Source organism: Xenopus laevis, chromosome 4S, assembly GCF_017654675.1.
Source record: "Xenopus laevis strain J_2021 chromosome 4S, Xenopus_laevis_v10.1, whole genome shotgun sequence".
In the NCBI taxonomy this organism is placed as follows: Eukaryota; Metazoa; Chordata; class Amphibia; order Anura; family Pipidae; genus Xenopus; species Xenopus laevis.
Window position 1 is genome coordinate 92706430 of NC_054378.1, and position 26077 is coordinate 92732506.

A 26077-nucleotide genomic window follows, 5' to 3' on the forward strand; every position below is an offset into this window, starting at 1 on the left:
AGGATCCTACAAAATCAGACCCCCCCTATAGCTAGAATGTAAAGACGGATCAGATAAAGTTGTATTGTGTGGTTTGTTCTTGCATCTACATCCAAAACATAATGTATTTTTATGGGGAAAAAAAGTCAGAAACCATCAGATTTGATCTCGTCGGATAAAGACTTAGCATTTGTATCTGACAATTGTCAATCTCATGAAAATTCTTCCATGTATTTTGCAGATTTTTGTTTCAGTCCCAATATATTTTGATCCATATGACATTTGACTTGTAGGATGTGATCTGTCGATCCTACAAAATCTCCTGCGGAATTTTGCCCTAAGGATAGTACTTGATGACGCGATTGGAGCGGACACATCGCAATGCAACTAAACGCATGCGACGTGTCGGATGTTCTAATGAAAACGGAAGGCTTTCCAGGTTGTACATGAGGTATTGGTTGTAGATTTTTAGAAATGTTTTGAAAATCTTCCATTTTTACATGTGCCTGAAGATTCACCAATTTGCCTGCAGATGTCCCTAGAGGGCTACCTGATCTTTTATGAAACTAATTCTGTCTGTACTTCCTCTACCTTTCTGTTTCTGTATTAACATATAATGGTGCCAAACACCATAGCTCAGCTTCCTTTAGTTAAACTATTTTAATCTAATATATATATATATATATATATATATATATATATATATATATATATATATATATATATATATCATACTGTTATTTGTTTGCTTTACATGGTAATAAAAATAGGTTCAACCAGTTCACAGCCACCATAATCCCAAAAATCCCAAAATTGGACCAGTCCCCCACAATGTAATGTTACAGTGGATCAAAACCCCAAAAGTGAATTGATGTAATGTCAGAGTACTTCTTACAATTTTTTCCCATTTGTTTATATTTGTGCAGGTTTAGACTGCTAACAGGCTTTTAACTCAACAAAGATTCACCTGGCATTAGCAGTCTAAAACTGCTTATACTGTATCTCAGAAACCACTAAATATGGTATGTATGTAAATTGCAACTGTGCTCAGAGTACTATTCTGATACAAATAAGAGTTATTCTGGGACCTTTGTTTCATCTGGTAAATGAAATCTGATACTAGTGTGGAAATCTTGTATGGTATATGTGTGTTATACTTGGAACCAGATAGTGGAGAACAATCAAGGAAACACTAGTAATAACACAGATGTATACACATAGGTAAAAGGGCTTAAAATATAATTGGCTTTGTGTTTGAAATAACACAATGAATAATATGACAATATCAGCTGCCATTCAAGTGCTGTACTCAATGTCACTATTATACCAGTATACTAAATGAGTGCTGGAGGTCACTGCTATGCCCATATAAGAACATACAATAGCTGGGGGGTTCAGTGTTCTTCTAATATATAGCACTGCATATCTTGTGGGCGCTATAATACAGTGGTTCCCCAACAGGTGGCTCAGGAGCAACATGTTGCTCACCAACCCCTTGGATGTTGCTCCCACTGGCCTCCAAGCAGGTGCTTATTTTTCAATTCCTGGTTTGGTTTTAATTTCGTAAAAAACAGGCGTACTTCCAAACAGAGCTTCCTTAGGCTGCCAGTCCACATAGCAGTTAAACTAAGCACCTGTTTTGAATGTTTGTTTAGTTGGTGTGTCCATGTCCTGGATAATATTGAGCTTTGTGTTTTTCCAGGGTGAGTGTTGCTACTGTGTATGCTGGGTAGTGGTGCTAAACTCAAATATTTTCATATACAGGTATGGGATCTATTATATAGAAAACTTGGACAAATGGAAGCACTATATTTCAAGGAAAGCCTGATTCATTGAGGGTATTTTTAGACACCCCCAGTGAATCCAGTAACTATGTGTTTCCCTGGAACAGTGCACCCTTTAGAAAACATTGCACTGACAATCACTATCTTACTTATATTTCTCAGAGTTCAAAGTAAAATATTCAGATAACTCTTCTGCTTTTTGGAGGCCCTGTGCTAGGAACAGAACTGTGCCTGGCTCTAGTGAGGACATCTACAACTTGTTGAGAGTGGCCTTTCATGGACCACATGGCAGTCTCAAGGTCCATACAACCAAATGTAACATGAAGTCGGTATCTGGTCCTTGAGCAATAGATTCATTTGTGGTTTCTGTTTGACCCTAGCTTGCCAATATCTGGCTGTCCCCACTAGTCTATTATCTGTTGAAATGTCTGAGGGCGTAGCTCATTCTCCCTAGTCCACCACCAAGTTAAGTATCATAATATGAAGACTGCAGAAATTGCCAGAACATTTGTACATTGTACTCACAAGGGTCTGGGCTGTAGTGAGAGCATCTGGAGACAGCATTCCAAAGTTCCCTGATCTACAACACAGTGATGGGGAGAAGTGTTTTTTGCACATGTGAGTGTCTAGCACGAATGCCCATCCCTGTAAGCTGATGTGTGTTGTCAGGATCTGCCAAGATTTAGGGCTCCATAGCTTTCCTGATGTGAGGTTGTGGTGAAGAACTTACCAGGTGAGTCTGCCTTGTGTCTGAGAAAAGAGGTATCTGCTGTAATAGATTCTGATTGTGTACAAACTAAATAGAAAATGCAATTCCCTTCTTCTGAGTCAATTTTTCTGACCATTGTTCCTGCCTTCAAGCGTCTGGTATCATATGGCAGAGAAATAATCTTGCTGTCTTTTATGACTTACTATAGTTGTTTGCATTATAGTTACAAAGTAGCTTTCTGGCCCAGGTGCAGGCGCACTGTCGATTTTGGTGCCAAAATGTATGTTTACAATATAAGGGAAAGAGACATGGGTGGAAATGTATATATGTATACATTGTACAGAACACCGACATACGTGTCACCTTGTGAATTACTCACAGTTCTCCATTGCTGAAGTGCCTCCTGTATGTTTCCCATTCTCTAGTTTATCCAATTCAACTGCTGTGTACTGCACAGGCCCGGACTGGCAATCTGTGGGGTCTGGCAAATGCCAGAGGGGCTGCTGTATGGTTCCATAGAAAGTTACCATATAGTGGGCTGGTAGGAGGCTGTTTTGGGCTGGTAGGGGGCTGTTTGGGCCTCTGTGTACTTGGAATGGCAGGGCCTATTTTGACTCCCAGTCCAGGCTACTGCATGCATATATTTGTGAAGTCTAGTTTTTGTCATTACACAGTAAGGACAGGTAGTTTTTAAGAATATCACTACACAGTCTTCTGCAATGGTGTTCTAAAAAAACTAAATTAAAGGATTTAGATTTACATGGTACCGTGTGTAATACAATTACAAATAATGCACAATGGAACAGACAATGGAAGTAGATTATCCTTGTGCATCACTTCTACTTAATATCCCAGACTATTACACATGCATTCCTGATCCCTGTACTAGTATCCTCAGCTTCAAGAGCTCTGCATAGTGCTTTCTAGCTGTGCTCAACGCTGTAGCTACAACCATATAATTATCTGACTAACGGATAATGAGGATCCATTTTTAAATTAATCCTTTCTTACATAACATATCATAAGTACATACCTGACTGTCATCTGAATTGCCCTTGGTGATTGAAGTGTAATTAGGACAGGCCTATATGGTTAAATTTGTCTGAACATTTTTATTAAAGTATATAGGGAGTATTAAAGTATATAAAGGGTATTAAAGGATATAGGGAGTATGGTTGCCACTTTTGCCGGCAGTTAAACCGAACAAAGAAGGTGGGGCAGATAACATTGGGGGCGGGGCAGTAATGTAGGGGTGGGCATGATGATATCATAAGAAGTCACAATGATGTCATAGTGGTATTTTTGCATCATTTAGAATCAACTGGCTGTTTTAAACTGGACAGAAAGTTCTAAACCATCGAAAAACGGAGAAGTCCAGTTCAAAACCCTACGAGTGGTAACCCTATCTCTATCTATATTCTGCCTTATGAGTATAATAATAGGAGTATTATACAGAAATCAGTTATTCAGAAAGCTTTGAAATAAAGCAATGCAAATTTAGAAAACAAATTCTTGCTGATTAGCTTTTTTGTTTCTGTAATACTAAGAAATTATTTAAGACATGAGATGAGTATCTTAATATTTCCATTTTTTTCCATTTATTGCCAAGATGATTGTTCAGGTTTCACAAGGCTAAAAACGGAACAGAAAGTCGAGACCCTAACAGGCTTTAGAATAACCGAACAGATGGCAACCCTATTTGGGAGTCAGAGCTGCCACACTTATCTGAGCATTACGTTAAAGCTCATTAATAGACTCTAATGTAATCTCATTCATAGCTTTACTAAGCAACTACTAATAGAATACTACACATTATGTTTTAGTCACTGTAGCCCTTTAGCAGAGATCTGTGCCTCTACAAATGCCCCTTGCAACTCCTCACTAATTTTCTCCTTCGTCACTGCACATGTATATATACACACAATAGAAAGGGCCTAAAATGCAAGGATATTGATAGATGTTTTGTTTAATATTAATATATAGGTCTCAATTGATACCAATTTTTATTTTGAATGTATCATAACTGAGTTTGCATGCACATTATAATTTTGCATTAGAAGTACTTGCCTTAGGCCCTACATTACCTATCTGATCGCCCACTTCCTTCTCTAAGGTGGCTGCAATATTTGTGCAGCAGTAGTTCATCAGCATTAGACGCTAACTGGCAGTTTAGAAGGGACTGTCAGGTTCAGGAACTTCCAGTAACTATTACTTTCAAAAGAGACCTATCCGCAAAAAAGACAAACATGACCTATAGCTAACTTTTAGGGGCAGATTTAGGAAGGTTTGAATAGTTTAATATTTGGTCAAAACTCACAAATTCAAGTTTGGAAAAATCCAAACTCGAATACAAATGTGAAATTGATCATACCTCGACCCTGAAAGTAACTTGAATTCAATAGGTCACCAGCCTAAAACCTGCGAATTTAATTTAGAAGTCAATGGAAGAGGTCTGTTGACCAATTTGAAGATGTTAATAGCATTACTGACGCCCGAGAAAAACTTGAATAGAGTTCAGTTTAATTTTGATTCTAATTAAATTAGTTTTAGGGTCTGTAAAATTAATTTGAATTTTAGACGTTCGAGTTTTTTCTTAAATAAGATACCATACCATTCGAGTTTTGAGATTATTCAAGTTCATTCGAGGAAGAAAAAAAAAAAGAACTATCACTCGACCTTTGATAAATCTGCCCCTTAATGTAGATTTTGTAGATATTTTTTTTATGTACCACTTTAATCTGTTGCTCCAAATAATGTACAAATTGATTTGCAGCATACCAAGGCAAGTAATACGAGAGGTACTAATGGCCAAATTAAAATGTGCTTTGTCATGGTGATAAACAAAAGTCTGACTACCTAAACATCTGGGCAAGGTTCAACAACTTCAAAACAAATGGCAAGTAAATTGTATATGGCAACATATATTTTATGTAAGCATCTTTAAAAACAAGTTGTAGCAGTGTCCTGACAATGTTTTAACCCTGTGAGTGAGGCAGAATTTTTTTTGTCATAACCTTACAATAAACATTGGCAATTGTAAAAATCCTATTTATTTTTTTTATCAGGGTAGGTGCAGTAGTTATCAGGGGTCAGTTAATATCACGGTGGAGCAGAGAAACTATATAGGATGTAGTGCCTGTATCTTTTGCTAGGAGCAGGCAGTGGTAGCATCTTCCCTCAGTGCTTAGCCTTAGACAAATGGGTTGCATAGCAAAGAACTGTAGTATCCATACCCTCTGGTATAGAGGCTTGATAACAAAAAAAAGCCTAAAGGTGGCCATAGACGTAACAATTACGATCTTTATTGGAAAAGATCTTTCCAAGAAAGATCGTTCGTTTTAATACACACGTGTAGAGCTGAATCGGCAGATATACAGGTAGATATACGGGAAGAAACAATAGAATTCTACCTGTATCTGACGATTCCGCACTAACAATGGCCGATGTTTGGGTCCCTTCAAATGCACCCGATCAAAATTTTCCGTCCAGCCCGATCGACGAGCCGACCGATACCCAAGTCTTCTGCCGATATCGGTCGGCTCTTTTTCCATCATAAACGCAACGAATATCGGACGAAAATTCGTTTCGTACGATATTATCTGTGCGTCTATGGCCACCTTAAACCAAGTGGGTTAAAACCTAATCATTTAAGAATAGCTGTAGCAAACTGTAGTCACCATTAAAAAATCTAAATTCATCTGTTCCAAACACATTTTTGTTGGCATGACCCCTTTGCAGTTATATAAGGCAGGATATTAGCTTTTATAAGATATCTATCTTTTACTCACCTCCTAGCTGAATAATAATGGTACCTGGCCACATGCTGAGAGTTTTATACAGGAACTCTGAAGGGGATTCTGTGTAGCACCCACTACTGTGGAACACACAAGGACCATCACTTCAACATGGAACATAAGGGAGGGGTTCAGATAGTGTCACTTATACAAATTAAATTATGAGATGTCACAATGTTTCAAAGAAATACTACACAATCATGTTTACAGTTAATTTTATTTAAGAATAATGTACATTAGAAGTGAGGAAAAGAAGAAGTTATTTAAGCTTTTTTTTTCTTTTTAGATGATAAAATATTGTTGGAGGTTTTCCTTTACAGAACACCTACAAAAAGATTCAGTTTGATCAAAGACTCTAAAAACGAGTATTTGCAGACAAATCCATTTCAAAATAACTGGCTTCAGCCTCTGCATTGCAAGATATTTCTTGGTTAAAGGAGAGTAAAAAATGCATACGAAAAGACTGCAGTTCTCTTAATACATGAAAGCATAAATGACTGCATCTATCAAAATGCACAGCTCAAAAAGCTTTGGGAAAGGTCTCAAAGGATAAACATATTAATAAAGTGTTGATGATTCACTGTGCCTGCCACTGAGTATATAAAACAGTAATAAAAAGGCAACCCAAAAGGTGCGTGTTTTGGCATACCTGCACTTCTTTACTCAAAAATATTGATTCAGTAAGGCTTTTATGCACATTATTTTATACTAAAGAAAAAAAAAAATCACTTGCATTCAATTAAAACCATGTAAGATTTTGTAACTACTCATTAACTGAAGCTCTACATGTCAGTGCAATAGGAACAGAGACAACATATACATAACAATGCTTGCCGAAAGAAAAAAAAAATCCCTGGTTTTCATAGAATTCCACAGTAGAGTAATTACAGTTAGCACAAGTTATTTAAACCTTTCCTTCTTACAAATAAATGAAAAAAAAAAAAATGTATTTACAGCTTTTTGAAAATATGCAATATGCAAAAACGTACGTTGCTGGTACAACAAATATGAGGGACTTAAGCCCAAGCAGATCTGTGAATTGCATCAGTGTGAGAAATGAGTACTAGGATTCACACAGTTGTGTAAATGGACTCCACTCATCTGTCCGAGGGTTATAAACTTCGATTGTATTTAAGAATTCATTTCCATCAAAACCACCTGCAGCATATATATAATTTCCTACAGCTACCATTCCTGCATTGCTTCTTGAAGATGTCATACTCCCCACCATCTTCCACTCATTTCTTTCAGGGTCGTATGATTCAACACAACTTAGAGCATGGGTACCATCAAATCCTCCAACCACAAATAGCTTTCCTGTTTAAAATAGGACAAAGAATGTTTAGCATCCAGATAGCAAGAAGAAAACCAGCGCTCCATCTTTACTTATACACAAAAGTTTGTGTTCTGCAGTAGTAGAACTTATTACCATGGTACTACACAGGTCTGCAGAGTAAACATACCTACATCAGTAAAAACAAAAAAATAGTATTTTCAGTATGTTTCTATGCAAGAACAGTGATGCCCCTCATAGGACATATACAGGTATTGGATCTATTATTGGGAGCTCAGGTTTCTGGAATAGGGGTCTTTATGTAATTTGTAGTGCCACAACTTAAAACCACTAAAACACATTGAAAAAAAATCAGTAGGAATGATACAGCTTAGTTATCCATCACCTACAGGGTAAAGTTATTTCATTACAGAGAAAATAAAATTCAGTCAAAATATAAGAACGGTTCACTTAACTCTTTAAAATATTTATGTTTGTCACTGAAATGTGCCGTATAATCTTTTGGAAACAAATATGGCGTTGCATTGAAGTCAAGTTCTAGCTTGAGTTTCTTACAGGACAAGGTGAGGGATAGATATGGGGAGGCAACATTTTTATGCACCCCTCCAGTGGATAAAATTGGTAACCTCAGACCTGGATTTCTAAAAAGTGCACCATTCAGGGTACTATTCTATTCAGTGGTGTTCTTCCATTTTGTTATGGGATCCCTTAAGGCTGCCCTGTCCAGTGCACATGTTCAATAGAATAAAACTAAGTCTACTGCACATCACAGTACAGGAAGCGCTACATAGCAAACTTCTCACTCGTTGCAGCTGGGTCCAAGCTCAAATCCCAATGCCATGGAGAACATTCAGTGCAGAAAATCCAATCCAGCAGAACACCAAAGTAGTGAAAACAGTATTTCATGTGCCACAAATTTGTTGGGGCTCTTTATAAAGACTACTGTGCATAAAGTGACACTCAGCATAATGCCCTGGGCCAGTGTCTTTCCTACTGGTCAGGGTCTGATTAGGGCACAACTATAGTTCAGTTTGAAATAACATATGAACTTTTACAAATATAGCCATTATCTTGGCCATAAAGCAGGACTGGACTCAAGCCTTCTGAGAGATCTGACTGACCATCTTTTGTATGGGAATCTGTAAGGAAATAAAGTTTCAGATTATAATTTGATATGTATATGGATTACCATCATAAACAGCAACACCAGCACCACGTCGGGCCACATTCATAGGCGCCACCAATGTCCAGGTGTCATTTTCTGGATTGTAACATTCTACAGAATTAAGACAATTCCAAGATTCAGCTCCTCCAATAATGTACATCTTGTTGGCCAATTCACAAACAGCAGACTGGTGTCTTCCTGGAGGTTGTGCAAAACAACATGAGGTAAACCTGTAGCCACTAAAACAACCTTCTGTTAAGGACAGTGAAGTTGAGACACTTACTGATGTTTATCTGGGCACAACATGTCCACATCCTTGTTATGGGATCAAACACATCACAGTTTTTAAGACCTTTCTGGCCATATGGATCTGAACCTCCAACAACATATAATTTTCCATTGAGCGCACACACACCTTCAGAAACAGGATTTATGAACATTACTAACCACTCTAACATTTTTTATTTTTTTTCATTAAAGAAAAGCATGATACCCCTGGACACAAGAATACACATCAACAGATATAATCCACACACCAAGCTACACATATACAGTACAACACAATTATTTGCATGAAAGCGGTTATGTTTATGTTATGTATTCTATTTCTTTGGATCTACCCTTTTTAAAACTTTTTTTCTAATTTTTTTCTACAGATAGAGAAAATCTTTTACATTATTTTAAGATGATTGACTACTCTTAGGGGGTTATTCATTAAGGACCGAATGCCTAAAACTTGAAAAAAATTTTCAAAAATTTTTAGAGCAAAAAAATAAATAAATAAAAACCCTGAAGATGGAAAAAGTCAAAATTCTGGCATCTCAGACCTACTGAGGTTGTATATAGGTCAATGGGGTAAGTTCCTATCCTATTTGGAAGTTTCTGTCGTCTCATCTGGAATTAGCCCGAAAATCCAACAGTTTCAGACTTTTTGGGAAAAAGCCAGAAAAAAAAAAAATCGAGGTATTTGGGAAAAAACTCAGAAAAATCATACAATTGGGTTTTTTGCTAAATTTTTTCGTGTTTGCCCCCCAGATCCGATTAAATTGTGCTTTTTTAATAATAAATGTCCAATCATGGATTCTAGTTTTGTCAGACTTTTTTTATACTAAAATAATCAGAAAAATGGATTTTTATAAATAATGCCCTTAATGTAGCCTGAAACTAAAAGTCTACTGAGCCTACAGTTACTGTATTTTCAAATATAAATATCCTGCTTCTGGCAGTGCTTTAAGGTTCTTGGTGCAATTGGGCCTTTACATTGCCTTTAGATACTGCTTTAATAATACAAATGATGCCTAGCAGATGCATAACACAGTGGTTGAGAAAATCGTAGCTATATTTTCTATATTCATACCAGCATTACAACGGTTGCTTCTTAGCTCAGGAACAGGTGTCCAAGTGTTTGATTTGGGATCATACTTTTCTCCACAACTGAGATCATCAGAATGACCATTTGATCCTCCAACAACATATAGATGGTCCTAAAATTTATTAGAACAACTTTATTGATGGGAACAGTTTCAGTAGGTTATGTACACAAAATGTTTATATTTATAATTAAAAGTTTATATAAACTTCTTTAAAAGTTTGTTTAAACATATAACAGTACGAGTTTAAAATTTTTTTTTGTGAACTTGCCTAACTCCTAGGAGGGGAAACATGTTTCCTGACCCCAAGAGGACCAGTCGCTGGGTCAATCATTACTTTGGGGTATATTTATCAAAAAGTGAAGTTGGAGATTGCTAGAGTGAAATTCCGCCACTCTCCATTAATTTCTATGGGATTTTTAAAAGAGCATTTATCAATGGGTGAAAGTTCGCCCTTTGATAAAATATGCCTTTTAAAATGCCATAGAAATTAATGGAGAGTGGCGGAATTTCACTCTGGCAATCTCCAACTTCACTTTTTGATAAATATACCTGTAAGGGTGATATAGAGTTGCCACCCGGCCGGTATTTTACTGGCCTAGCCGGTAAAACACCTGCCAAGGCCGGGGCCGGTATTACAAATTTACCGGCAATGCAGTTGTCGGTAATTTGTAATACCCTTTAAAAAAAGCCCCTGGACTGCCCCCAATTCGCACAGAACTTACCTTTTTTCCAGCGCTGTGCACATCACTGCGATGTTGCTCCGCCCCTTTTGTGGCACGTCTCGTAGCTCCGCCCCCTTTTACATCACAGACCACCCCTTTTTTGTGCCCGCCCCCTACTGGCCGGTAATCTTTTTGAGTAAAGGTGGCAACCCTAGGGTGATAGCAGATGGAAGGCTTTATCACCCATGGAAAATCATCACCTAACAAGTTAATTTCAGTCTAAAAATACACAATTTGTTCACAAAATACATTGTATGTTTCAGGAGTATGTTTCGTACCATCAGAACTGCCATTTGGAAACGGGCCCTTGGTGTTTTCATGGGTGCAATAAAGGTCCAAATGTCTGTCTCTGGATTATAGCACTCAACTGTACGTAGACATTCTTCTCTGTTATAGCCACCTAAGGGGATAGTTGTACAAGTTGCATTTAAGTTATTAGCTTGCCAGTCATAATATCAGTATTAACTCTAAGAGCTGAAGCATTTTGATCTTGCCATGTGTTGTGAGCAAACATAAGGAGTGAATGTGTATGTCAGTCTGTAAAATGTATGTATGTATTGTTACTATACTGTTACTTGCCACTTAAAGGACCAGAAAAGATGTCCAATAATCAGCCATAAATGGTGCTACATGTTGATTTACATCATTCTTAGGGTAGGCAGAGTCTTTACATATACATATTTACAAGCACTGCATCCCCTCCAATCCCAAAATTCACACTAATGTCCCACACTTCTGCTTTTTTTTTCTCTTTCTTATCAGACAGGGAGCATTCAGTTAAGCCGGTGGTAAATCTTTCAGGCACATTTTATTTCTGTTTCAGAACTAAAGAAAACAGCAATAAAATAAAATACAGTTCAACTCACTCTACCACAACAAATCTGCCACTCATAAATCACTAAGCTTTAGACTTGTTGTCCTTCATGAGTGTGCATAGAGTTCGGCAAGGGATTTTGCCCAATCACCCTGTTTCAAAATACACTTAAGAGCCAGACGACACGTGTGATGCCTCTACACTGCATTTTACTATAATAAAAATCTGGTATTCCTGTTCCTTAAATGGTTAAATTAATAAAAATTAATAAATTAATAAAAAAATAAAAATAAATGTACTTGTGCTTTAAAAACATTTGAAAAAAAAAAAAAAAAAAAAAGAAAAAAGGCTTGTTTTGTTCCAGAAAGTTTCTGTTAAATTGCAGTTAAGTCATGTTCATTTATCACCACCACAGGCATCTCAAGGACATCCATGGCAATTGAAGGATCAGTAAGATCAGAAACTTAAAGTTTAATACACAAATGTCCCGTTTCAATCATTGGAAAAACTGTTTTCTTCAGAAACTCTACTACAGTTGATATAAAAAGCATCTGTGTAGCCATTAAAGGGGTTGTTCACCGTCAAACACTTTTTTCAGTTCAGTTTTCAGATTGTTCACAATTTTTTTTCCATTTACTTTCTATTCTCTATTTGTGATCGTTTCTCTAATATTAAACTGCAAAGTTAAATTTTTTAATTTTTATGTGTTTCTAAAGGAGCTTGGGGAAGGGACTGTAAACTGTTCTAAATTGATAGATTTCTTATCTTTGGCCCTGCTGAGTTGAATCCCTGAACTTCATTAAAGACAGCTGTTCCAATTGATACATTTGCTAAAATCCCAAAAATACTGCTGAGAAACAACTAATGTAGACACTAAATGTATCAGACTGAACAAATCAGAATCTGTACCCGGATTACCGAGTTACCAGATTGAAACACCAGAGACAGGATTATTAAACTTGAATTTTGGAAACATTTAAAAAACAAAAGATGGAAAGAAAACAAAAAACACTCAACTGAAAAAAGTTTGTGGAAGGGGAACAACCCATTTAAAGGAATTGTTCAGTATAAAAAAACAGATAAAAAATGCTTTCAATATACAGTAGCTAGTTAGCCAAAAATGTAATGTATAAAAGCTGGATTGACTGGATGTCTAACATAATAGAAAGAACACTACTTCCTACTTTTCAGCTCTCTTGGTTTCCACTGATTGGTTACCAGGCAGTAATCAGTGACTTGAGGGGGGGGGGAAGCAGCAGGAAGTAGTGTTCTGTTCTGACATCCAGTCACTCCAGCCTTTATAGATTACATTTTTTTACCCAGTTTTTATGCCTGATAATTGCATAAAAAAAAGCCTTGAGTATCACAGAGGTTCCAAATGTGGGCTTTGGAGAAAATGCCTATTTTATGTGCTAAATATTTCTGGATAACCAGCTTGAAGGTCAGTTATAGCGAGATCTGAGGTAAACATCGATTTGTTGTCTTAGACATTCTTGGAACTATGGCTGAATGGTTGATAAAATAATATTTTCATACATGTGTAATCTTGTTTGGCCCTTGGAGGAGGGGTGAACAGAAAAAAAATAAGAAAAATGCTGTGTGAATCACAAAAACTTAGGCTAATGGTTCTTTTCCTCTGCTAGCATATACAGGTGTGTTTAGAATAATAGCAGTCCGACATCACTAACGTGATAAGTCACGGTTTTTGGTAACATTTATATAATTATATAGTAGGTGTAGTAGAGTAGTAGGAACCAAAAGTCATGCTGCTGATTCTGTGTAATTGAATCATTAATTAAGGCTTGTTCAAAATAATAATTATAATAATAATAGCTTGTGCCAAATAATAAAAGTGTGGAGTTCAATTAGTAAGGTCATTCATTTTGTGGGGGGGAAAAAAAAACAGGTTACAGCCTTTATCTAAAGAAGGAAGGCAGCAAATGTTGTACATGCTGGTTATAGTGCATTTCTCTCTGAAAGTAAAATGGGTTGTTCCAGACATTGTTTAGAAGAACAGTGTACTTTGTTTAAAAAAAAAAAGAAATGAAAATTGTGGAAAGTGACAGGTGCCAGAAGCTGGTCGGCTCCATGCAACACAGATGTGCCGCAGTTCTCAGAAACACTGCTTATACAACTTATATTAGTTCAGTGATTCAAAGGAAAGCAAAATCTTGAAGCATTTTTCAGTCTATACAGTGAATGTTTGAGTGTCTTAAGAAGAATGCAGACTTTTTTTTTTTTTTTTTTGGAAAAGCCTAATATTCCCTTTTCTTCACTTTCTGCAAACATAAATATAAACATAAATTTGATATATTTTTATTCATGTTTTGATTTGGAACAGAATGTGCAGTATTCCCAGTGCATATGCATGTATGGAAATAAAAGCTATTATAAGGATTTTGAGATTTATTCACTTTTTTTAAACATACTGCTATTATTCTGAACACAACTATCTCCTCTATGTGCACGCTGACAAGCACAGGTATGTATCATTAGTGCAGAAGCAAGTCATAATTAAGGTATTGTATAGGTAAAAAGTTTTAATCACAATCGGCCAGGTACATGCACAGAAAACCACTTTACATTAACACTTACCTGCTGCAATGAGTTTGCCATTTAATTCTGCTGTTCCTAGCCCAGACCGAGCATAATGCATTGGAGACATGACCCTTTCAAGAGCGTGATCAGGCTGTATTTCAAGACTTAAACTTCTTGTCAGTCTAGGGGTGCTTGATGGAGAATTAGCAGGGCTGTTTCGTCCATGCAGGAATATAACACACAGTGTGCTATTCAGCACAGCTAGACACAGGTAGATATTATCTGCAACAACAATATGCATTTTAAGGACAATGACAAAGTGTACATTTGTAGATTTATTAATACTATATTGGAAATACCGCTATTTAATAGCATTGTAATCCTGGCATATCTGGGAATGCACTCACATGGCCCCTTGTGCTATTGCCCTTATCTGCATTACCCTGCCTCATCACTCTGAGCGAATACCTTAAAGAGGAAGGAGTTAATTTAATAGAACTTAATATAATGTAAGAAAAATCTAATGTGTCATATTTCTTCAACTAAACAGAGAAACTGAAGCTAATTCCATGTTTCTAACTTTGTGGGTTTTTTTTTTAAAGGCGGATGATTAGATTAACATCCTCCTGCTTAGTGGACTTATACTTAACTATAAGCCATGCAAGCCAGTCACAACAAAGAAGTGAAGAAAATGGGCTATACAGAGATCTTGAAGGAGAACTAAACCCCCAATAGTGATAAGTCTCCACTGCCCCCCCCTTCCTGCAAAGTGTTATCCCTGAATTCTGTCCCCTCTAGAAATAGCGACTGCACATGCAGAGTGAGCGCTGGTGCCATCTTCTTCTCTTCGGTAATCTTCGTGTCTTCTTCCTACCTTTCGGCAATTTCCGTCTCTTTTGGCGCATACGCAGTTGTCGCGAACCGGAAGATTGCTCCAACTGCGCATGCGCCAATACGCTGCTCACTCCACGATTACCAAAGAGAAGATGATTGCGCCCGTGCGGTCACTATTTCTAGAGGGGACAGAAGGGACTTTTCACTAGGGGGGGGTTTTATTTCTCCTTTAAGCTGTAATTAAAATAACTTGGATAATTACTAGTGATTTAGAAAGTCTGAATGCAAAACAGTGTTTTATGCAACCTCTAGATAATAAGGAACAATACTATGAAAATATGAAAGTTTTATTTAATTTAAAAAAAAATAGGCATTAAGTATTTCATTCAAAACATTCCTCGCTTGCAGTGCTGGCCATTCACTGAATGGCCAGCGCTGCAAGTGAGGAACGTTTTGAGCAAAATTGGAGTGTACGGGGCTAGCACCCGAAGTCTCGCGACCAGGAAGGGTACGCTGTATGCCGGAGCGAGCTCCACCATAGCAACTTCTCTACTGCTACAACATTATGTATTTCATGCATATTGTATTTATTTCTTGCTCAAGGTTTATATGGTGTACACTGCCTCTTTAAGTCCATTGAAGCCATCTGTTCCAAGGTATTAATGCTTATTAAGAAGGCTGGGTGCTTTCTTACTAATGCCTGGAGCCCCTGCAGCAATGTTAAGCTTGCCGTACATGTGAAGCTCCACTGTGGATCTTTCACTGATATGCTCACCTTAAGGTTGGGTTGATCTAATTCTTTGGAACTTGGGCCAATGACCAGATCATACTTGGAGCTATGCAGGTCGCTGGAATGAGTATCAAGGACCATCCTCAATGTAATAAGAGAATCAAAACTGGCTGATTAATATCTGCCCAAATATCAGTTGGGCAATCCTGTTGGGTGATACTATACACTGTCAACAGGTTCACTGTATAGGTCTTTTGCTTAGCATAAGTTTTGCTTATGGTTTAAGACAAAAAAAATATTTTTTGGCTTTTATTTCTTGCGCTTAACAGGAAAATGTAAGCTACGTTTGGTCCTTGTGCGGTAGAGAATTAGATTACCAATTTACAGATAAATACCCCTCCATAATGGATTCCTACTAACAAATGTTACAAGGGGAAGGAGGAAGATGTATTCTGGTAATATAACTATGTACCATGCAGTCAAATTCAGCCCTGTTTAGAAAATAAACCATAGTTTTCTTCTGATTAAAATAATAAGCAAGCCTTATCCATCAAACTATACCACTTTAATCTCTTTCAAACAAAAAAGTTGACTTACTGGTCTTCTTTTCTGATGCAATAATTTTCCATTCATGCTTAGGAGTCTGAGTCAGGGCACTTGGAGACAGAGATCCAGATGAGCTGCTACAGAGATTCCTATGGTTGTTTTCACGTGGGGACTTTTTCTGGGGGAAAAAAAAAATAAAGATTCAAGTGTGCTATTGCTTGGGGCTCATCAGGATATTTAACTATTAAAGAAACTAACAAAAATTAAAGTGTTTTTAAAGTAATGAAAATATCATGTACTTTTGCCTTGCACTGGTAAAACTGATCTGTTTGCTTCAGAAACTATAATTCATATAAACAAGCTGCTGTGTAGCAATTGTGGAAATTGAAAAAAGGCTATGATTAAATAGAGCATAACAGAACCATTATGTTTTACAGTTATCTGCTGTGTAACCTGAGCCTTCTGTTATTTGAATGGCTGCTCCATTGCTACACAGCAGCCTATTTATATAAACAATAGTAGTGTTTCTGAAGCAAACCGTAGTTTTACCAGTGCAGGGCAACACTGCATTATAACTTTAACACACTTAAATTTTTTTATGTTACTGTTCCTTTAAGTTAAACAAACTACATAGGTTTAGTTCAGGACAATCCTACAGCAACAATTTTAGACTTGGGTATTTAACATTTCCTCATGCTTTCTAAAAACAAAAGTCATTGTTTTTTTTTTACTTTTGGCTTTTTTGGGGGGGGGGGGCGGCAAGTAATGAAAGCGAGTTGACCTTTGCTGCCTGAGCCAGAAACAGACAGCTGCATGCCCATCCAGGCCTTGTAGTATTAAGTTCTTTTTTTTTTTTAGTCATCTGCAACCAGGATCTTTCTACAAAACCTCAATGGGTGGATTATCATGCTATTCAGTTCAGTCTGTACATAACATAAGCACAGAAGCACTGATCTGGCATGGAATCTGAAAATGGAGTAGCCACACAACTCTAAATCGCACTGACAGACCATTTTGTCTGCTTCCCGATGAGTCCAATATTCAGGCAGTAAACCATTTGACAATATCATTATGGTCAAATGTGGTGGTCATACTTTAGGATTGTTCTGTATACAAGTTTAGATACACAATACCTACCTTTAACCAGGGTCTGGGGGGTTGTACTAGCCATTTCTAGCTAAATTATTTGGCCGTGCTTTAGGTTTTATTTCACATTATGAAACACGAACAAAATTGTATTTTTAATTGATACCCATTTAATCTTACTTTGAAAGCAACTACCAGTATTTCTGGGACTAAATTATACAGCTAATTTGGGCCCAAAAATAGCTAGGCAGACCAATAAATAGTCCCTATCTGTCCAAATTACATAATCTGCAGCTTCACAGATGACTAATAGTATACAATCTAATGTTGTTTTTAAATATGTACCTGAATCAACTGTATATTGTCTTCATATACTTCGATATTTTCACCCAGAAGGCTGCCATCAAGCAACTTGTGGTCAGCTGAATAATACAAGGTTTGAACCTGCAAAATAGGAATGAAACAGGCATATGGATACTACTTCTAAAAATGTTTTAATTGTGATCCTGTATTCCACGTTATCTTCATTGTGAGCAAAATTTTTCACTTTCAATAAAAAAAAATTATATTGCACGATGTCAGAATCTTCTAATTATTCAAGTCTTCTTGAAGAAATCTTCATTTTCCAATAAGTAGGGGCGTTAAAACACACACACAAAAAAAAAAAAAAAAGGAGGAAAAAATAAAAAGTAAATAAAAGAAAAGGAGATACGAGATATGATAGAAGCACAGATGTATACAAGGACACATACAAGATACTATCAATATACATTAGCAAAGCATAACGTTTCATAAAAGAAACAGTCAGTACCAGTAACTACAATATAATGGGGCAAGAGGGTAAATATTTTCATACATACAGTTGTACAGTATCAAAATCTGGTTACTAAGCAAAAAGTATTAAAATTCGTAAAGGGATACTGTATTTAAGATTTATTGGGGTGCAAAATTAGCCCTTTCATCATGCTCACGCCAATCATCCATATGCAAAACAAATAGCCTTCTTTGAATGCAAATGTCAAGGAAAACTAACACCTAAACTGAATGCTTGATTTGTGCATGACAATCAGAGCATGCTTTTAAAAGTTATTGTTTAAAATGAAAGAGCCTTAATTTCAAGCCCCAGTAGCATCCCCCCAAAATAACAGCCATTGAATAATTTAAATGAGCTGGGAGACCTCTACAGAAACATACATGCATTCTTTAGTTAAAGGCCACTAACAAGATACAACCATTCTTTCATGCTTTGTCTAAGGTTTACTAGGTATTTTTTTCCCAAGAGACTGAAGAACTAAAGGTGGCCATACACATAGAGATCTGCTACTTTGGCGATTTTGAAAAGCAAGCGGATCTCTCCCAGATATGCCCACTTGAAGTTGAAGGTGGGCAATATCGGGCTGATCTGATCGTGGGTCCTATGGCCCAACGCTCACATCATAATGTATGGCATATCGGCTGTTGGATCGCATCAACAAACAGATGCGGTCTACGATCAGGCGGGATTTTGACCCCTGCCTATCGACATCTCTCAGCCATATATGGATCGGGGAAGCCGTCGGAGGGCCCCACAAAAGGGTCAATAAGCTGCCAACTCTGTCTCACTGCGCTTTTACAGGCCCGTGTATGGGCAACCTTTACATGTTAACTAAAATAAAAGCTGCCTAAAACATGTATATCCACCAGTTAACACAAATATCTTATATCTACAAGCTTATCATGAGTGGGGCGGGGGGCTGAACATAGATAGCAGTTACAATAGGTCCAACCATCACTAGCACAATCCCAATATTTAATGTTAGACCATTGACAGAAATATACAACATGGCTTCTTTAATAATAAGGCTATATTTTGTACAATTACAGGGCATGCAGGTTAGGTGCCTTTAATGGAAGGCAAGACTGATGTCTGATTATCCTTCCAGCCACAGAGGTGAAAATCACCTTAAGGGCTCTTACACATGAGCGTTCCGACCTGCGCTCCCCTGCGTTCCGTTTTTTGGCGTTCAGCCGCAGGGGAGCGCAGGAATAGATGCAAGTCATTATTTGAAATGGGGCTGTACTCACTAAGGCGCGTGTAGGCGCCGAACGCAGGTTCAGACGCAACATGCTGCATTTTTCCTACGTTCGGCGCCTACACGCGCCTGAGTGAGTACAGCCCCATTTCAAATAATGACTTGCGTCTATTCGAGCGCTCCCCTGCGGCTGAACGCCAACGGAACGCAGGGGAGCGCAGGTCGGAACGCTCATGTGTAAGAGCCCTAAATGCCACCATAAATGAAGCCAGCAGATAAAACACCAACTAACAAACTTCAGATTGTCAGAGGACAATGCAAAAAGAACATGGAGATAATCCTTACATATCTGCTATGAAAGAGGTGATCCTTGATCACTTCCTTAGCAAAATTAAGGTAATGAGGCAACATCCAAGAAAATGCACTCCACTACCCCTAGCATATATATCTCCTGCACCTTCCTGCCCTTTATATTTTTTTTACACTGTTTTGGGGCTGCATGAAGCCAGTTTTTTTTTTTTTTTTAACAGAAATTCATAAAAAGTCAAGAACAAAAAATTTTTTGCAAAATGTACATGCACAAATGCACATTAAATTACACATTAACACAATTCTACATCTTAAAATTAATTTTAGATTAACTTACTGGAATACAATTCAAGTAAGGTGTCTGTACCAATAAGTTATGTTTAATATGCAGTCTTTACATACTCTAGTCCATTGTTTTGTAGGTGAAATGATAGTGTGGGAATTTACCAAAATTAACAATTCAAATATTTTAAAAAATCACAGATCACTGTGATGCCGTTTGGGTTAAAACATTTTTCATGTGCTTTGTAAATACTGAAGGGGGGTTAACAAAATGTAACAATACTTCAATAAAATGTGCACATTACACATGGATTGTTGTTGTTTATATTTTAAAAGACACAAACTGTATAGCAAGTAGCCAGTTATCACTTAAAAAAATTAATTCCCTGTTAACATCAGGGCTTGACTTTTTTTAATATACAAATCTAAAATTGCTGGTGCATGCAACCTTTACTATAAATGTATGCCGGGTAAGAAACTATGAATATAAAATCACCCTCATGTTGGTTTATAAAAAGGTAGCAAAACCTAAAGAAATAAAATCAAATGGTACCAACACAATGGTAATCTTATAAATGCCTTCTGTTGAATTAGTAAGAAAGTAGGCAGGCACTTCTAGCTAGAAAAATTTAGGCTGTACATGTCAAACAAATCCTGTAAAAGGAGTAAACACCATTAAAATCATCATCATGGTTCTCTGCCCAGAGTGGATGTTCTTAGAAGGCATAGGGCAGACTTGAGCTTCAATACGATTAAACCTTGGAGTATCTTCATTGATCTTCCATCTTGGGTATCCTACTTTTGTTAAATAACCTATGAAAATATAATCAATGGCGAGGAAAAAACTATTAGAAATTTTCTAAAGAAAAAGGCCAATTCAAGCATTAAACCTGCAGGAAAATGTTGAAAGTCTACAGCAATTTTCAATCAAAAAACATTAGAACTTAAAACAGTACAAAAGTGAAAGGGGGAATTGGTGGAAAAAAAACATAAGATTTGTTTTGGGAAAATAAGATTCAGTCTCACCTTCAAACCTACCAGTTTTGGACTGAAAACTGATATTTTCTTTACTTTGGGCTCTAATTATCATAAAAGGATAATTGAATTAGTTGTAAAAAATTGACTTTCCTAGCATCCTACATGTATTACAGTCATTCTTTTGCCAGACTAACCTCTTCCATTAGGGCATCCAGATTTTCACCATTCTCCCATATGCTCCGCTGAACCCAGTTGATTACCTTTGTATACAATTTACCATTGTTGGGGAGCGAGACATTTTCTTCTAGCATTATTTCCAACTAGACAAATCGGAAAGGGCAGCAGTGTTATTTTTATGCAAGCGACAGCAATTAACAATAAATAGTTAATTCTTAACTTTAAAAATAAAAAATCTTCTGGGTGTATTTATCTGCTAAGAAAGGATACCATTACAAGTATCTGTAATATCCAACTTTCAAATGGAGATTTTACTCCTTCAAGCATACATATTTTTATGTGTAATTGACTAAAACTGGCTGAAGACAGCATATACTTTTTTCTTTATCACAATACAAGCAGAATGTATTCTCCACTCTAGCAGAGGCAATAGTACCAAGCTATTCATTTAACAAGACTGACCATCAGTTTTTGATTTGAATCATATAAAAGACAAAAGCATTTTTTTTGCTTTTTAAATTTCCCTTTTAACAGTAAGGGGCAAATTCATCAAGGGTCGAATATCGAGGGTTAATTAACCCTTGTTAATTCGACTGGGAATGAAAATCCTTCAACTTCAAATATCGAAGTCGAAGGATTTTGAGCAAACACTTCGATCGAACGAATTAATATTAACGATTCAAAGGATTTTAATCCAACGATCGAAGGATTATCCTTTGACCAAAAAAAACTTAGCCAAGCCTATGGGGACCTTCCCCATAGGCTAACATTGGGTTCGGTAGCTTTTAGGTGGCGAACTAGGGGGTCGAAGTTTTTTCTTAAAGAGACAGTACTTCGACTCGAATGGTCGAATAGTCGAACGATTTTTAGTTCGAATCCTTCGATACAAAGTTGTAGTCGAAGGTCGAAGTAGCCCATTCGATGGTCGAAGTAGCCAAAAAAACACTTAGAAATTCGAAGTTTTTTTTCTTCTATTCCTTCACTCGAAGTTAATGAATTGGCCCCTAAATGTCAATCTCTGAGGTCAGAATTGCAGATTAAGTGGCAAATGACATTTAAATGGCTGCAGTTACCATGTTGAAATAAACGAATGCATTGCCTGTATGGAGAAAACCAACACCATAAATTAGCTGGGCATGAGATCTTTTAAATGTTATACTTACGTTCAGTCTTGGGAGTTTAAGAAAATCATCCTGCTCAGAAATCTCAAGAAGATGCTCTTGGATGTAATGGTCAATTTTGCTTAAAAGGCGCCAATCTCCCATTGTGTTTACAAAATTACGGTAAGAAATACAGCTCTGAGCATCTATTTTTGACATTAAGTAATCTCCACACACCTGCATGACAAAAAAATTCAGAGAAAATAGTAATTAAACGGTTAAAAAGTCATGGGGACAAATGTTACATCAGATTCTCCTTCATGAAACTAGACGGAAGCATTGCCCCATGGACAACAGCCTGTGATTTAAGTCCCAAACAGACCTTGATGTCATGCACAACTGCTTTTTTGACATGCACTATACAAGCAATGAGTTTCATCCGAATAATAGCATCCTGTTGTATTGTTTGCAGGCCTAGCCACATCTGTGAACAATGCTTGCCATGGATTGGCTATGTGAGAATAAATTATCTAACCATCAGCCATTTTTAGATGCCCATACTTCTGTCAGAAAATGAATACCTGTTTCACTCGTTCGATCTTAAGTTTCCTTGCTGCAGAGTATACATCTTTAACAAGATCTGTCTCAGCTTTAAGCCTAAAATATAAATTATTATAAATTAAAAAATGAATAACAAAAGCACCAAACGAGCTGGCAACTTTAATTCTAAATGTTTTGACCACCCACTTTGCAGGAAAGATATTTAGAAACATATTTGTCTTTCTGAAATGTATGATCATAGTGTCTTTACAGTGAAGTTTACAAACCCAAAAGCTAATGGGACACAGAGTTCAAAACAGCACTGGTCAAAACACCTGTTTTCCTGTGATAAAAATTATTGCAATACAAATAAATGTGCAGTACCCTATCTGATGCACAAGAGGAGCATGAAGGGGACCGGACAAAAGTTTTAAGACAAAATAGCGGTGTACCATAAGCCTTAAAGGGCATGCATCGACAAAATAGATTATCCCCAACCAAAGGTGCAGGCTTATAGAGCCAGTTGGTGGTAACAGTAGTATTTTTGTTTGTTTTTTATGCCTCCCACCAGCACTAGGCAACCTAGTGCTGGATGATATATTTTGCCAAAAGCTGTACCTGCTTTCTTGTAGACTCAATTTTTCACAGTTTTTCAAAGTCTTGCACACTTCTATTCTAATCTTCACATGTCAGAAAAACTATTTCAAAAGCAATACAAACTGTTCACCCTTTGAACATTTTTTGAAATGTTTTTACTTACTGAGAAGTGTATGCATAATTTAATAAGATTTCAACAGCTTCTGGATTCAAGTCATCAAATCGGACATGGGAAATACCATGAGATTCACCATCGCTGTTGAAAATTTCAAATAAGAAGGGGCTGCAACAGGCAAGAACTGCTCTGTGTGCCAGCATCTCATGGCCGCAGACCTTCAAGGTTTGAAAACATGAATAAAGCAGAAATGTAACAAATGGTTTGCAGTTATATTTAATACCTTATGGAGATTTCCAATTATGTCTTTAAAAATGGCATTTAATAGGTTTTAGTATTTAAAATACAGTAAGAAAATAAGCTAGTTATACCTAGAACATTCTAAAAAAATGACTAAAACTACTCTTTGTGCATTATGAAAGTGTAGTTCTAAGAAATTTTCCAAAATAAATGTATTAATTAGTAGGGATGGGCGAATTTTTTCACTTGTTTCGCCGCAGAAATGACGCCCATAGACCTGTATGGCGTTGTGTGTCAAAAAAATTTAGACGCGCATCAACATTTTTTTTTGACTTGGGCATCAGCGACATTTCGCCAGCTGCAAGTTTTTGGCAAAACGAAACGGGTCAAATTCGCACATCCCTATTAATTAGGCTTAGCAGAGATATTCGCAAATGTAATTGCCATCTGTAAAAGAAATTTTAAAAAAACGCAGCATTTGTTCCTATTCTCTGCATGGCTAGTTCTGACAATTCTCAGAATGTAGCTCAAGCTATACAGAAAGTGACAAATACCAATTTCATAGCAATTCCATTCTCAAAGTATGAATTCATATTTAAAACAATTAACACATGGAAAAAAATGCATAGAAGTATGTTTTAATTATGCAAAAAATTTATCGGAAGTTTCTCTTTAAATTTATCTTTCAAAAACACAATTTCAGTAGTATGATGTCAATGGCACACTGGATGCATTGTCACCTGCTTGCAACATAAAGTCTGAAAAATCCCTTTTTTGCGAGATATTTTGCAATATTCAAGAGGCATTCAGGGCAGTGGCAAGTTTTTTTCAGACACTTTATCACTCCTTCATCCATTGCCCCGATATATTAGAAATAAAAAATCACAAATGAAAGAATGACATAATGAACAATACCTGTAGTTTGACATCACAAAACTGTCCGCTTTTGCGCAAGGCATTTAATTTAGCCACGGATGATTCAATAAATTGGTCGTCTTCAAAATTTAAAGATCCGTTAGGAACCATTTTCCTGTGTGTATCTGTTCATGAAAAAATATTTAGTGAAAAAGATTACTTTTCAAAAATACACATATTGAAATTTATGAATACAAAAATATCTATACAGGATTGTAAACTTTCCTATAAACAGGTAAAACTTTTTTATGCCGTTGTCATATTAGCCATGTAATGAAGTGATGTATCACAATGGTGATTTTGATACAACCATTGCTGACAATATGTTTGGTCATTTTAAACCACAATAATTCAATACAGACATTATGAATTTTTTTTTCTTAATCTGCACTTTTCTAATGTAAATGCATCAGACTGCCGTGTTTGGAGATTATGGAACAAAAGGATTTACTGCTGAGTGAGACTGCCTTGGCTCATGCAGGTCACAATTGCACGTCACAAGATTTAAAGGGATAAAGATGCTATTTTTAAAAATGCATCAATTAATAGGGCGCCTCACACATAGGGGCAAATGCATCAAGGGTCGAATATCGAGGGTTAATTAACCCTCGATATTCGACTGGGAATCAAAAGCCTTCGACTTCGGAGTCAAAGGATTTTGCGCAAATAGTTTGATCGAACGATCTAAGGAATAATCGTTCAATCGAACGATTAAGTCCTTCGAATCGAACGATTCGAAGGATTTTAATCCAACGATCGAAGAATTATCCTTCGACCAAAAAAAGTTAGCCAAGCCTATGGGGACCTTCCCCATAGGCTAACATTGACTTCGGTAGCTTTTAGGTGGTGAACTAGGGGGTCGAAGTTTTTTCTTAAAGAGACAGTACTTCGACTATCAAATGGTCGAACGATTTTTAGTTCGAATCATTCAATTCGAAGTCGAAGTCCGAAGTAGCCCATTCGATGGTCGAAGTAGCCAAAAAAACACTTCGAAATTTGACGTTTTTATTCTTCTATTCCTTCACTCAAACTTAATGAATGGGCCCCACTTGTATATGCATTTCTGACATGGAGGTCTGCCTTGTGTCGCTCCTTGTGAATCCCTCATGGCACTTATTTACGAACATTAGAGGTGACATGTTCAGTTTAGCTACCACTGCCAGTTCTGTGTGCTACAGCCCTAATGAAAACTGCCTAAAATTGGCCATAGAAGCAAAAATAGTCATACAAATCAAAGGTTTGTGCGATTTTGGACCAAGTGTAGATCATCCCAACATTTTTCATACCATAGCAATCAATCATTTAGTCGATTGGACAGGTCAGAAAATTTCTGCCTACTAACAATAATACCTCTGCATGTATTGCCTGAAGATATCAATGGGTGAATGTCACACTACTTTGTCGGACATAACTTTCTTACGATTGCCGTCATGGCCAGATCATT

General features: G+C 36.8%; 1 protein-coding gene across 1 annotated transcript; it reads right to left on the minus strand.

Moving 5' to 3' along the window:
• Window positions 1-19889: 19889 nt before the first annotated feature.
• On the minus strand, window positions 19890-24759 carry ivns1abp.S (influenza virus NS1A binding protein S homeolog). The gene is made up of 5 exons (NM_001091777.1): window positions 24634-24759; window positions 23527-23696; window positions 22808-22883; window positions 22290-22463; window positions 19890-21269 (listed from the first exon to the last, which is right to left on the minus strand). Exons 1-5 carry the CDS (start codon window positions 24742-24744, stop codon window positions 21123-21125), a joined length of 678 nt encoding a protein of 225 aa, NP_001085246.1. The 5' UTR covers window positions 24745-24759; the 3' UTR covers window positions 19890-21122.
• Window positions 24760-26077: the final 1318 nt, after the last annotated feature.

Coding starts and splice junctions, on each gene's coding strand:
- ivns1abp.S (NM_001091777.1), bottom strand. CDS start 24,744: ATGGTTCCTAACGGATCTTTAAATTTTGAAGACGACCAATTTATTGAA. Junction 23,697..24,633: donor TTTGTGATGTCAAACTACAG/GTATTGTTCATT, acceptor CAAACCTTGAAG/GTCTGCGGCCATGAGATGCT. Junction 21,270..22,289: donor TTAAACTCCCAAGACTGAAC/GTAAGTATAACA, acceptor CGATTTGTCTAG/TTGGAAATAATGCTAGAAGA.